We start from the raw sequence: 15,270 nt of genomic DNA, 5'->3' as shown, positions 1-15,270 counted from the left end.
CGTGGCTGCCTGCTCTCCTAATTTATTATCACTACTAGCTACTACTAGCAGAGGGGAAAGCACCGTCGTCCCTAACAAGAGCCAGACTGCTACTATTAGCACCATTATTATGGAATGTTGAAATGGAGGTTCCAAATGTCTTTCCCAAAAAAGACACAAAAACAGAGAAAATAAAACACTACCTCACGGCAACTGCTGTTATTAAATATTGACTGAAAACTTTGATCACACAAAGATGAGCAAATCAAGAACCCTAAGCTTTCAGACAACTATTCCAAATCAGCTCTGTTCATTTCAAACTGCCAGCCCTTTTTAGCACCTTCACTTTCAAAATATATACAGAAAAACATTGAGTTACAGAGTCTAGCATATAATACGGTTCAACAGCTGTCTGTAAATTTTTCTTGCATGATTATTTTTTCTAAAAGTATATCGCGGGGTAAAGATAGCCGGAACGTGACAAGGCACAACTAGGACAACATCGCCACCAGAGCCGGCCCGGCCTGCAGTAAACCTCTAGGACTCAGAGAGACGGAGACAAATGCTAGAAGGAGGGAGGGTAGACGACGCAAACGTACAGTAATCAGAAGTAGGTCAGGACAGCAGCTTACACTGGAAGTTAAAGCAAAGACTGGGATGAAGTGTTGGTTTAGTAAAATCCAAAGTCTTACAAGCACAGGTGGAAATATTTTGTTCCTAAACTGGGCAACTGCTTGCATCTCACAAAGAATATATATTAGTGAATGTTTTCTAACAATGAGGACAGTTACAACAATTACTTGAAGATGTCTTATAGATAAAATTGTAAATTTTCAGTCCTTCAGGTTGGAAATGGGAAAACAGATATCTTGGCTTCCATGTAAATGTCATGTTAGTTAATGTTAATGTGCTTCTTTCCAACTCCTTTATAAAATGGAATAGAATATAATATACTTTACTGATCCCCAAGGGGAAATTGCTTAGGTGTTTAAATATATTAAGTATATTAAATATATTATAACATATTAATATATTGAGTATATTAATAAATCATAACATATACAAATATATATATATATATCAGATTAATCAATCAAACCAAATTAATTTATTATAAGTGGTTGTGTTTCATCAAAAACTTTTTTTTCTAAGAATGTCCTAAATGCTTTTCGTTTGTTATGTAAGCATAGCTACAGAAATGAACCCTCTGCTGTTACACCTCAGAGCCACCAGAGGAGCAGTCAGAGTTAAACTGGTGAGCAGGTGTGAAGTGGAGGTCAAATCAGCAGCATGTTTCTGCAGATTTCTGCTGTTTGGAACAGATTTATTGCCACTGACTGTAAATAGTCGGATGTTTGTACTAAACACATTTTGTACATTTTTTTAAACTATAAAATTGAATTCTGCATTCTTTTGGAACGAAGTGCTATTTTTATTAACTACGCAGTAATTTATGTTATAATTTTAGCGTCCCTATCTATCCATTTATAGATATATACAAATATAGATATATGCACACCTCTGACACCTCTATGTTAATGACCACAAAAGCCCACAGTCCTCCGTGAAAAACTTATAATTGACAAAAGTGATAATAAATGGAAATTTACTGAAAACTGCAGGAACATTTATGACAAATTGAGGAGAAGGATAATGACAGCAACTGAGGAGCCCAGAACAACCTCCAAAGAAATCAAAGGTCAACTCCAAGGTCAAGGTACATCAGTGTCAAATCCGTCATTGTTTGAATCAAAGTGGACTTGATATGAGATGACCAAGAAGGAAAGCACAGCATAAAAATGAGACTGGAATTTCCCACAATGCATGCTGACAAGCCACAACGTTTCTGAGAGAATGTCCTCAGTAAGACGGGAGAAAACTGGAACTGGCTCATCAGCTCTTTGCCAAGAAAAGAACTCTGGGAAACATGGAGGAGGCTGTGTTATGCTCTGGGGCTTCTTTGACTTGAGTCAGGTTTGAGGAAATCCCAAGATTATCAAGGCATTCTGGAGAGAAATGTGGTGCCTAGTGTTAGAAAGCTTGCTCATGGGTCTTCCAACAGGATAATGACCCAAAACACACAGCTGCCCAAGATGTTCCAATGTTTCCAGATCCAATGTCCAATGTTTTGCCTAGAGCAAAACATTGGACTATACTGAACTGGCCTTTTATGAGCCCTGATCTAAATCTTGTTGAACATCTGTGGAGCTGAAACATCTGGAGAAGGCTTTCCCTTCAACTGGAAGACATTGGAGCAGTTTGTCCATGAGGAATGGACCAGGATACCTATAGTCAGGTGTAGAAGTCTCACTGATAGTTAAAGAAATGGTTTGATTGCAGCGATTGCCTCAATAGGTTGAGCAACAAAATATTAAGTTTCAGGTACCATCAGTTTTATTCTGGTCTGTTTCATTTGTTGAATTTCATATCAAAAGGAATGTCTAATTTTCACTGGTTAATTTTTAGAACATTTTTATTTACTATTACTTTTGTCAGTTTCAAGTTATTTTGGTAACCACTGTGGGCTTTCCCTTCATTAACAGAGTGCTACCAACAATGCTCTGTGTGTGTGTGCATGGGGTTGTGCGTGTGTGGGTGTCTATATTTATATGAGAATTAGAGGTGTTAGGATGGAAGAGACAATGTGCCAGCCCACATTATAAGTTCTAAATGAACTTCATATTTATAAATCATTCCTTTCGCATGACAAGCTCTTATGGAAAGTTAAGAACAACAAACCAAGTTTGCAAATTTTTCCAGTCGGCAAAGTTGTTCTAATGATACAGAACAATTTTTCCTGTTTGACAGCTGCCTGACAATAATGTATTACTTGAAATAAGAATAGTCTTATCCCAGGTCAAGGCTATTACTTGACTGTTGCATTTCAGCTCTTTGACCTTGCCTATAAACTCCCAAATTTTCCACTTAAATCATGTCAAAGAGGATTCCACTCCCTACTGTTGGACGCAGAGCTCTGACTAAGACTGACGGCAGAAAAGTTCAGAGTTCACCCCTCTGGCAGTGCTATAAACAGACACAGTGGAGGCTGTGGGGTTAACTCTCCCCTCCTCCTCTCTTGTCCATTTCCCTCTTTCTTCTCTGTCCCTCTCTCTCAGTAACATGATACTATTTCAATTAGGCTCCAGAGCCACACATGCTCCTTTTCGCCCAACTTGAGCCTGGTACTGGTGCTATGCTGGACAGAAAACTTTTCCACTTTCAGAGCTTTAACGCTGTTCCCCTCTCAGAGAGAGTCATGTCATTACATCACAGTAAAAAGTTGCTCCAGCTCCTGATTCATGATATTTCAATCTCCCTCTAATCTTCCTTACAAGAAACTTATGAAACATACTGTATGTAGCTTTAATTAAAAAAATGAGTTTTTTATATATTTGTCAAAACTGTCACCATGTTGTGACAGTTAATATGAGAAATATGAAATATGAGAAAAATCAAACTGCTCTGCTTCTCCCTGTGATCCTACGGTCATCTGCAGAAATACAATGATAGGTCAGAAACAACCAATCACAGCTGGAGGAGGAGCTTAGTGCTGTCAATAAATCTTGTGTGCTCACTGCTCACACCCTCCCCTTTGCTTTCTGCTACACTACAGCTGGTTCACCACAATGGAGCCTGTCATGAATTCTCAGGCTAGTTAGCATGGCCACCAAACACAGCAGCCTAACAGATTTCCTTTAATGGAAAGTTGTTTTTCTGCCAACTTAAGCAGAAAGTTGGCAGAAAAATGCTGCTTATGGACTTATATCCATAAGCAGCATGGACAGCATTGACAGCAATAAGACCCTCTTCCAGGCTCTGAGTGGTGCAGCTCTAATTTTTACAAGATTCAAAGGCCTGGTATATTTGATGCTTCCATATCATATCTAGTCAGAGGCTCTGCTGACAGCAGGGCCCAAATAAACAGTAAGCTTCTGTAAAATTACTGCAGCAAAGATTAAAAACAAATATGGTGCATTGATACTAAGAGATGTCTGCATGGGACAGTAGAGTTTTTAAAACGAGAAAAATAATGTTGATTATTTGGTTAGCATTATTGAGCTTATATGAGCTTATCTAATTCAGTTATAGTCAGTAATAGTGCAGGTGCTATATTATAGTAAAACTCTCAAAAAGAGGACTTGCTGTAGGTATGTGTCACCAGGATGGGGTCGTCTTTCTGATGCTATCAGGCTATAGAAAAGAGAATTAATGGTAAATAAGAGGACATGCTGTCTCTGATGCTGCCACATGAATCCATCTAAAATCTAAGTTAAAGGAAGTGTCTCCAGAACACCTCCAGGTCCTCCTCAGGTGAAATGGAGAAGCATAAGGTTTGAAGTGTTGGGCAATAAACACCACATTCTCACACAAAGACACACATCTTATTTCTGTTCTGAGAAGATTCTGATTCAAACCAAACCCAATTGAACAATGTCATCCATATAAACCCGCTGAGATATCAGGTAATCAGGTTCACTGTTCTATTTCCCCAAACAGAAATGGGCCTTTTTCCAAATTCTACATGGAGCAAAAAAAAAAAGGAAATTAACAGAACTTCTTTAACTGAAACCTTTACATCAAGACTGAGAGAACGAGAGATGACTTCCTTAAATTGTGACTGTGTAGTAATTATTTGTATGGCATTGTGTAATTAATGCCATACATTTGTTACTCTGCTGCCTCTTGACCAGAACTTCCTTGAAAAAGAGGTTTTTAATCTCAATGAGACTTTTCTAGTTAAATAAAGGTAAAATAAAAGAAAAAAGAAAAAAAAGGTAATTTTTCCATCTGTGCAAAGAATACATCAAAAGACAGGGTTTCATTCAGTAGCAGCAAATGTCTGATAAATAAGAAATGAAAACATAAATAAAATGTCTAGAATATTGACTGTCCCTCAGTGAAAAGAAATCCACTCCTATAAAAATACAAAACAGATGTTAAACATAAATAAAAAACTGAATATGTACAAAGTAAAATATCAAATATGATACACTTACAAAAAGTTTGGAGTGAAAGTGCATCACAGCTTGGAGAAAACCCCCCTACCCTCTGGCTCTCTCCTGATTGGCTCCCTCCTTCTTCCCATATTGTCTTGAAGTAGATTTATCAGCTCACTAGATTCTTGGCAAGAAATGTGTCACTGTCATCGCTGGTGACACTCTGTTTCCTCTTTTTGTTTTGCCATTCTTACTCAGGCCCATGAACATCCTTGGGTAGGCGGCCGATTCATAAGCATTGTAGTTGTTGGCGAGGAGCTTCTCTCTGAACTTGCACTCGTTGCTGTAGTGTAACTGCAAGAGAAAAGAGATTCTTTTGAAAACGTTAATTGTTTAAAGACAGAAATAAAACAATGATGTCAGGAAATTTTTGTAGGGGAATTTCAAATCTGCATTGTTCACTGTGATTTCTATCAAACAATTGTGTTATTTTTGACTGCAGGGTTATTATTGTGCATTCAGCTTCATTTTACACAAAAAATCCGATTGTGAAATGATGAATGGTGTAAGTGAAACAGAACACTGGACTCTGAGTGTGTTGTGCTTTTTGTCCCCAGTTTGAGGAACAATAGCTTCTTGACCTGCATTCACCATCATGCAACTAAATTTAGGTATTAATTTATATTTAGCTGTTATCTTTAATAACTAAACTCTAACAGTACCAAACCTTTCAGTATTATGAAACTGGACGAAGACGACGAGATCCTCGAATTAATCTGTGGTGTTGTCTTTGACTAGCTTGTGACATTCAGCAGGTGTAAACACTTAAAAAGCTGGAGCGGGTGTTTGTCTGGAGCTCCTGGTTTTGTCTAAATGTTCACTTAAAGGCAGATGATGTAAAATAACAACGGTATCACACATGACAATCCCAAACTTATCATATTTATTGGGATTTTATGTGATAGATCATCACAGGACAAGACATACTTGTGAGGTGAAGGAATGTCTCAGTTAAGAATGAAAAACAAGCATCAATATGAATCAAGTCTGCAGAGTCTTTGACCCAAAATAATCTGAAATGAGACATTTACATGAGGAAAGATCTAGTTTCTTCTGTTTAAGACCCGCAAATGTCAAATTCTGCTCCCAAGACCTTGGTTTATATATCAGTGCAGAAGAATTCATTTTTCTTTAACATTTTAGTTAGCATGTCAGGATACACTGTATTTTAATATGAATTTAGAGTTCCCCATATTTGACTTAGAATGAAAAAGATCATTTTCAGCAAATTTGATATTTGATATGTTTCGAGCTGCGGACATCTTAAGACTGAAACAACTGTCTATTTCTCTAAACAGAATAAAGTTCAATTAGGAATTAATGAAAGACAGGCTTTGTCTTGAGTGTTTCCAGTAACATGCATTATTAGTATTCAGCCTCGTATAGAGTTTTGAATGTTTCATTTTGATCTCATTGTGGCCTCATACACTTCACTGGATGCTTTTGCATGCAGCGACATGTGAAAAAGTTCCAAGGACATGAATATCTGATATGAATATGTGATTCCTTAGTTTTTGAACAGTGGAACAAATATATAGAAACTGTAGTGTACTTGTGAAGAATGTACTGCTGGTACAACCTGTTTTAGTGCCTTTGCTGCTGTGAAGCAGTGATATTTTCTCCTTAAGAATGCCAAATGTTTAGCAGGCGGACCTATGGAGGTATTTTTGGTGCAAAGGTATTTGTGCCTTGTAACTTTGAAGTTGAAGTCAGAGATGAAAAACCTATAGGAGTTTGTAATCGTCTTCAAATTCTTAAGAACAAGTATACACATTTTATTCTTTGAGTCGCACTTTAAAAAAAATCTTACAGCTTACAGTTTTCCCCCAAATGATCTAAAACAAATGGTTGCAAACAGATCCACATACCTGTGTCTTGATTATTTCTTTATCAAACATAACCAAACCTACTGTTACACCTTCATGGATTCTTCAGTACAGATACACACATTCCTTTCTAGAAGTCACAAAATATAAAAGTCCTGCTCGAACATTTTCTCAGTCCAGTACATTTGGAGCTAAACTAATTCAAACACATGTATTAGCATCTTCACACAGGCACATTTTTTAATTACAATTTGAAGTGAATGCAACTACACAAAACTGCTGTTGCGAATCACAATCCTGCTTTACAAACCACACTGCCTTTCTTTGCAGGCTTCAGTTTTGTACTGTGTATCTTGCCGAAAGTGAAGCAAAGTAATATGCTGGGTAGTAATATGACACACAGTGGTATTCCTTGCAGCATTCATTGTCATGTATGAAGATGATTTTGCTACAGAAGGTGCGGCTCTTCTTGTTGAACCATGAAAGAAAGTGATCAGTCAGAAAGTCCATATACTTTGCTGAGGTCATTTTCACACCTTCAGGGACTCTGAAGGGGTCAACCAGCTCTCTCTCTCTCTCTCTCTCTCTTTCTCTCTCTCTCTTTCTCTCTCTCTCTCTCTCTCCATGATTTCGGCCCAGAAAATGACTCCACCACCTCCTTGCTGACGTCACAGTCGTGTTGGGACGTGGTGGTCATCCACCACTAATCCACTACTGCGTCCATCTGGACCATCCAGGGTTGCACAGCAGTCATCAGTGAACAAGTCTGTTTGAAAATGAACGGCTTCATGTACGGCTGGGCTCACTGCGACCGTTTCTGCTTGTGAGCTCTGGTTAGGGGCCCAATAGTAGGTTCATGCACCGCAAGCCTCTGGAGGATCCTCCACCTTGAGGTTCCAGCAGCTTCAAATAACTGTTTGCTGCTTTGTAAGGGCATTTTAACAGCTGCTCTCTTAATCCAATGAATTTGTCTAACAGAAACCTTCCTCATTTTGTCTTTATCTGTACAAACTCATCTTTGTTCTGAATCAGCCACAAATCTCTTCACAGTACGATAACGCTTCGCTTCAGTTTTCGTTAAATATCTAATGTTTTCATATCTTGTCATACGGCACTACACTATCTGATGATTTTCATCTAGCAGAGAAATCCTTTCTCTTTACCATATTGCTTGAAACCTGTGGCCTGTTTAATAATCTGGAACATCCTTCTTAAGAAGATTTCCTTTAATTGAGCTCACCAGACAAACTAATCAACCGACAAAGCTCTCTGAAATGAATTATAGTGATTCAAAGAGCCCTGACACACAATACCATCTATAAATTTAATAGCACAACAAAAAATGTAATCTTTGACACTTAAATCCAATTTGCATAATAATTTGGAACACAGTGTAGAACCGTGGGCCTGAATATTGTTGTTGAGAACTTTGGACATGCAGGACATACTAAATCACCAAAACAGTCTACTAACCCCTAAAGATGTGTAAATTAAAACCACTTGTGCTAAATATTGCTTTATAGTTTAGTTTATTTATACAGAATGTAGAGGCCTCTGGGAACTGAATAAATGGGGAAAAACAAAGCTAAAGTTTGCTTCACACTCAAGAAATGATTAAAGAAACATTCCACTTGGGTTATTTACCAAAACATCTGCTGACATTCCATATTTTAATATCTTTATTAATAAAAAAGAAAACTGTAATTTTTACAGAAAAGCTCTTTATTTAGGCTGTTTGTAACTAAATTAATTTTGAACCCTTTTGTTACTGCAAATTATGTCCATTTTCTCTGACAACCCCACAGAAATACTGAATAACCACCTAATACTGAAGTTAGAACTTGTTTTGTACAAAAATATTCACTCTACAACCACAAAATCAAGACAAATTCATGCTGTCTATGTATAATTTTGGTCGTAGCATTGTTAACCACCATGATGTTTCTCTTTAATTAAGTGTTGCTTGAGTTTAAGCACATTAGCATAGAAACATCTATACTGTATTGTTTTTTTTTATTTACTAAAGTTTAGTTCACATGACACAATTTAATTTTAGAATTGTATGCCGATTTTCAAAACCTAAGAGATAAAAAACTCGGGTTTGATCGTACCGTGTATGTGGTGTCCAGCCACATGACAGGAGCAACACACCACACACGAACCAGTTTCACTCACCAACATTCACATTGGCAGCATCTGCACTTCTAACACGAACATATAAACTTATGACATGTTTGTTATTCTATTTCTACCCGTAGTCATAGAAAAACAATTAATTATGGATTTTAAAAATTCTGATCATTTCCATGTCAATACAAAATAGAAAAGAAAACATCTGAAAGCATGAAATCTGTTATGCTTTTTATGACTTGACTCGTGGTTCAATTCAGCTTTAAAACCTGAAAATAACATTTCTATGCCTAGATGTTTACATACATTTGCTAAGTATTGAGGCAAGTTATCTTCTAAACTGGATGACTTGGGTCGACCCTTCTGGGTTTCCTTCCAGAAGCTTCTCCCAGTAGTTTGCAGGAGTTCTGGTCCATTCCTTCTGACAGAACCGGTGGATCTGGGTTAGGTTTATAGGCCACCTCACTCACACTCACAAATTCTCTCTAGGAGTGGGATCTGTGACGGCCAGAGCATTGACTTTGTTATCACATTTTATATCCCATTTTGGCTGCTGAAGGTCACAGTTCATCTGGAACCCATTTTGACTAAATCTTTAACTTCCAGTTGACGTGTTTAGATGTTGCTACAATATTTTCCACATAATGTTCTTTCCTCATGACACCATATATTTAATAAAGGGGATCAGTTCGTCACACAGCAAAACAACCCCAGAGCATGTCCAAATAGTTCCACTTTAGTTTCATCAGATCACAGGACATGTCTATAAATGAACAGGATATGTATCTGTGTCCCAGATTTGCAAACTGCATTCTGTCTTTCTTGTGCTTCATTTGCAGTAATGGCCTCCTGCTCTCTGGCCTTTCAGCCGTGTCGCTGCAGAACATGTTTCTCTGTGAATAACATCTCTGACTCACCAGCTTCAGCAGCATCTTCACAAGGTCTTTAACTTCAGTTCTGGGATTGATTCACACATTTCAGACAAGAAGCGTCTCCATCTTGAACGTTATGACCGTTGGACTTTCCCATCATGACTAGGACTGAACAGGTGAACTCCACCTGTGAGCAGTTGGATGAACCAGACTGGAGCAGCTCCAGGATTCTCTTCCTGACATCTGGGCTGATTTCTGCTGCTGACCTTCCCATCATGTCCAACCATAAAGCAGAGTGAGCCTCTAATTAACTCAAATGTGTCAGTTAGCCTATCAGAAGTTCCCAAAGCCATGACATCATCATCTGGGCGTTTCCTCACTGTTTAAAGAGACAGGAATCATAGTGGATGCAAACTTCTGATTTTAAAGACATTAATAAATCTCTGTTATATTCTGTCTCTCATTACATTTAGCAAGAAGAAATAATTCTAACTGACAAAAGAAGTTTGGTATGATTTAACTTCAGAAAGTGAAAACAGGTGGATACGTCCTTATTTAGAATAGATACACTTCTGATTTCAACTGCTAATGACACACCCAGACTCAACTTGAGGGATAGAAAAACATAAGACTTATTAATTCTGAGTGGAAATTTGTAGGGTTTGATTTAAACAGACTTGGAAACAACATGCAGAATGCTCAGGCTCTGTTTAGATGTTACTGCAGCTTTAGAAGCTTTAAAAACAGCAGCTATTAAACCACTGATAAAATCTAATCTGGACAAGTTATAACTTCAGAGATACAAGCCAATTTCCAACCTTCCATTCATCAGCAACATTATTGAAAAAGCTATTTCAACAGTTAAATAGTTTTTTAACAATGACCAAAGACTTTAATGCCTTTCAGTTTGGTTTTTGTGGCATGTTCAATGTGATCCACATCAATACCAGACTGTGGAAGAACCACAGTGTAAATGCAGTATTTAACACTGTTGACCATGATATATCATTGAAGTGATTGGAGAGCTGGGTCAGACTTTCTCCTACAGTACTTGACTGGTTTGAGTCTCACCTAAGGAACAGGAACATCTTTGTGTCACTAGGTAACAACTGCTAACTCAACAGAGATATGAAGCAATCATATTCAGGATTCCCCAAGGTTCCATCTTGGAGGGGCGTCTTATTCAATATTTGCATGCTCTCACAAGCTCAGATCATTACCAGTAATAAGTTGCCGTGACTACGCTGATGATACACAGCTCTACATCACAATGTCACCAGATAACAATGAACCCATTTGACCTTCTATCACCTGAAGAACATTTTCAGGTGTTCTCCCTAAAACAAGAAAATAAAACACATTACCACAGTTTTAAAGTCCTTACATTGACTCCCTGGAGCTCAGAGGACAGATTTTAAAATATTTTTGTTAGCACCGCAATACATTAAAGACCTATTGTTGTATCAACCTTCCAGATCTCTCAGGTCTCCTGGTTCTGGTTCTGCATCCCCAGAACCAGAACCAAACATGTAGAAGATACAGTCAGTATTTATGCTCCACAAATCTGGAACTAACTTCCAGAAAACTGAAACACTGAGTTTGTTGTCTTTTCTGTTTAAACATGTAATCTATTTTGTGTAATCTACTTGTATCGCTGCTTAAATTGTGCTATGCAAATAGAATTGCCTCGTCTTGCTTTGCCTTGAAGCAGAACACTCCTTAGCTGCTAAGTATCCTCTGACAAAGCTCTACTATGAGTTCAGTGACAAACTAAAAAGTGGGGAACATTTCTACCTGTTTGTCTGTCTGTTTGGTTTTTGTTCCCAGGTTCCTACAGTAGAAACAACAGGAAGGGAAAGATTGCCCCAGAAAACTATCCTGGTTCTTGAAAAGGTTCCAGCAGCAAAAAAACCCACCCACCCTCTGACCAGGATGATAGGAACAGGGTCTAAAAGGCATGCAAATGATTTTGGTTTTTTAATCAGATCAGATATTTCAATGTTAGATTAAAGCTCAAAGATTAAATTAAATAGAGTGAGAGAAAGGGAGAGAGAACAACCTTTAGAATTGGGGAACAGGAATGGTAGGTGGTCGCATGAGTTATAGCTTTTCAAGAGTTTTGGGGACCTTTGAGGCTGCAGCTGAAATCAGAGCTTCAAGAATCACTAGACAGAGATGCATGCAGGATGTGGGCTATAAAACTGTTTCTATTGTGGAGTTAAGTCACTCCTGAACCAGAGAAAACGTGCCAAGAAGTAAATAAGTCCCAAGTAATTCAATCAAATGAAAATAAATATTCCATTTGTTTTGGATATCAACGCGCATAGAGGAAAAATGCAGAGAACAGAATTCACGTTTCTGAAGAGTGTGACGTTTCAGTCAGTGATCCCCTGGGGGTCAGGTCATGTGTTCTCGCTGGGGCAACGTTGCCACGGCGATCTATGGGTGATTTCTGAGCACTTCATTCTTCCTTCTGTCAAAAGTTTAATTGAGATTCTGACTTCCTTTTTCATCTTTACTTGGGACCGGCCCACACTGCCTAAGACACAAACACCTGATTTAATTTGCTCATCATCGTGTTAATGTTCCCTCAGAGAATCAGAATCAGAATCACACTCTTTAGTGGCTGAGCACACAAACAAGAAACTTCACTTTGGTTTCATTTTTCACAAAAAGTACAGACATATAGTCTGTACATCAGAGAGACAGCCTGGGCCACTTACATGGGCAACAGATAGTGATCGATGTATGTATGGGTGTGTATACTGTGTGAGAGTTGAGAGAGCAGCTAGGTGAAAAGAGGTGAAAAGGCTGTAGTGTAAAAGAGTTTTAAGTCATGATCATGAACAGAAAAGCACCATATAAGTTAATACTATACAGCTTAAAGTAATCTGAGCCTTCTTGATACCTTAGTAGAAATGCTAAAATACATAACCATATCAAATTTATTGACACCCACCGGCTAGAATAAATGGAGAATGTAACTGTTCACCAGAAAACATTTGCAAGTCTTCCCATTCTACTACAACATGCAACAAAAGTTTTTTGTATGTTCCAACAAACTACCATTGAGATTTTAGGAAAAGAAAACAAAATGATTTTCTTTGAGACATTGAAGTTTAGTTTAACACCAAGGTGTTATTTCTGCTGTTGCTTGTTTGTTATTGACTCTAATATACCCAGTTCATTTCCTTAATATGGAACTGCACACATTCTCACCAGCATATCATCAAGATATCAGTTTAGTGGAAACAACATTATTTGAATTCATGACATCTAAAATATTGGCTAGCCTGCAAACACAGCTGGTTGTTAAAGCAGTAACTAAATATCTGTTACAGAAGACAACAGAACATGTAGGAGAACTGAATACAGATCCATAAACACTCACAGATCCATAAAGTTTTCCTCTTCGGTTCATGGCCACAAAGAGCCCACTGTGAACACCCAGCAGAGTAACCACCCCTCTCTCCACAGGAGAGATCTGCAGCAGACCTTCAGAAACATAAAAAATGCATGTTGAAACCGACCGGCAAGAGGAAAATATGTCTTCTCACAATTCTAGCTTTCTATCTGTCAGCGAATGGAGTCATCACACTCTGTTTTTCAAGTTAAGAAAACATTTGGGCATTATTCAGCTCCACAAGCAGTTCAACAATTTAAAAAAAAGCTCATCTGTTCATTTTTTGATAGTAATTTAAAACTATCAAGTGTCTAAATTAAGTTTGGAAACCAATTAAGCAAAATGTCATTTACCAGTTTTTTGTGTTTTTGTTCCGTTTGTTTTATAGACATGAAATTGGTTTGCTTCAGTACAAGAATGTCAAGACTGCCTTGTAAACTAAACCAGAGGAGAGCTGGTGATTCTTTGGAGAAGGTGTATGAACCGTACAGAAACAAATGTGAGGTTTAACATGTAATGTTCTGCTGTGGCCTCACGCTGCATGGAGAGGTTTCTGAGATTTGTATCAGATGCTTTTCTGAGATTTTATGTCTTGGCTTTAAATAGAACAAAGCTGTAAGAATAACCTGACAGCTTCACGCTTGTCTTTTTAACATTTTGGATCCACAAGTTATAGCAGCAATGAAAAAATATCAGTGTTCATTATTTACACAGCGGGTTTCCAGTCCAACAACCCGTAAATATAAAGTGGTGCATAAGTAAGGCTGCGCTGGAGCGCGGGGGTTAATCTGTCCTCACAGCCGGGCCTGTCCTAACTTTAGGGTTCTGGCTGGCTGCAGGCCCGGATTACAGCAAGCTCTGGTTACACGTTAGGCGCAAAAGCTTGCGCATATTTGTGCTGATTTGCGGAACCGAAGAGGGACTCCAGATGTTTTGAAGCGCCGTGGATCAATATGAGCAGAGCAACGTCGCCTCTTGGTGATCCAGAGGCCTGGATCAGGTGGAAAGAGCTGAGGTGTTGTTAAGGATTCAAACCTGGGTAAGACGGATGAGTTACGGTGAGTTAGTTCCTATAGTTTACATTCTAGTATCCCTAAGGAGACTGAAAACATTTTTCATTTATTTAATAAAAGCTCAACTTCTCTATGGACTTTGGTTAAAAAGCTACGATACAGGTGTCGGAATGGATCAATTCGGGCCAATGAATAATAATGATAAAAGCCACTTACTGTAACGATTCTCGCTGTGTACTCCTGTTATTCTGCCGTCGGGTAACACTTGTATATGAAAACCAATCCCCACGTTGCAGTAGAGGCGCCGCAACCGTTTAATGCCTAGGAGGTAGTCTCCGTCCCGACTGATCTCCTCCCGCTTTTCCCCCGGGATCCGTGCCAGAGAGCGGGAGTAGAGGGCCTCCCAGCGCTCCGCTGTCCCGTTCAAACCGGCGGCGCATCCCGCGAGGGCCGTAACCAGGTTCAAAACTAGGACGGTCCTCAGGGCCGACAAAGAACCCATGCCAGGTTTGACTCGGAAAGCAGCCTCCAGTGTGCGCTCTCCCAGTGAGGTGACAGTACAACACAGGCAAAGCAGCGGCGCGACACAGAGAAGCGTGTAAAAGTTGCGCTCATTCCCAGACCGACAGGCGCACTGACTTCAGCGCCGGGGCGACATTGATCTGCACGGACGCTGGGCAGCCATGCCTCTATATTTATACCTGCAGACACATTACATCACAGCTCGACACTTAAAAGAAATCTACAAACTAACACACTCACTTTACCAAACAGAATAGGCCGCTTTGTTGTGACCAAATAATAGAGAACTTATCTCGGGGAAAAGTTCAGACTTTTTGGAAAATACACTAATAAAGCCTTTATTATAATAGAAAACAAGTCTTTGTGCGAGACGTTCATTATCAGCAACAGAATATCCTAATTTATGTATTGAAGGATGTAAAATAGGAAACAGTCAAGTTAACAGACCGTGTTGCCGAGACAGGAGACAGATCTATAAATGAACAATAACAGGAAAAAACACAGGTCCAATTCAGCTAAATGAAAAAA

The 15,270-nt window shown here is 38.7% G+C and overlaps 1 protein-coding gene across 1 annotated transcript; it reads right to left on the bottom strand.

The window, feature by feature from the left end:
* Positions 1-1,103: 1,103 nt before the first annotated feature.
* On the bottom strand, positions 1,104-14,852 carry fgf4 (fibroblast growth factor 4). Its single transcript, XM_028014935.1, has 3 exons — positions 14,437-14,852; positions 13,196-13,299; positions 1,104-5,270 (listed from the first exon to the last, which is right to left on the bottom strand). Exons 1-3 carry the CDS (start codon positions 14,720-14,722, stop codon positions 5,094-5,096), a joined length of 567 nt encoding a protein of 188 aa, XP_027870736.1. The 5' UTR covers positions 14,723-14,852; the 3' UTR covers positions 1,104-5,093.
* Between the last annotated feature and the right edge of the window lie 418 nt (positions 14,853-15,270).

Source organism: Xiphophorus couchianus, chromosome 4, assembly GCF_001444195.1.
Source record: "Xiphophorus couchianus chromosome 4, X_couchianus-1.0, whole genome shotgun sequence".
Lineage (NCBI taxonomy): Eukaryota > Metazoa > Chordata > Actinopteri > Cyprinodontiformes > Poeciliidae > Xiphophorus > Xiphophorus couchianus.
This window is presented reverse-complemented; position numbering and strand designations above follow the sequence as displayed.

Coding starts and splice junctions, on each gene's coding strand:
- fgf4 (XM_028014935.1), bottom strand. CDS start 14,722: ATGGGTTCTTTGTCGGCCCTGAGGACCGTCCTAGTTTTGAACCTGGTT. Junction 13,300..14,436: donor ACACAGCGAGAATCGTTACA/GTAAGTGGCTTT, acceptor ATGTTTCTGAAG/GTCTGCTGCAGATCTCTCCT. Junction 5,271..13,195: donor GAGGAAAACTTTATGGATCT/GTGAGTGTTTAT, acceptor TTTCTCTTGCAG/TTACACTACAGCAACGAGTG.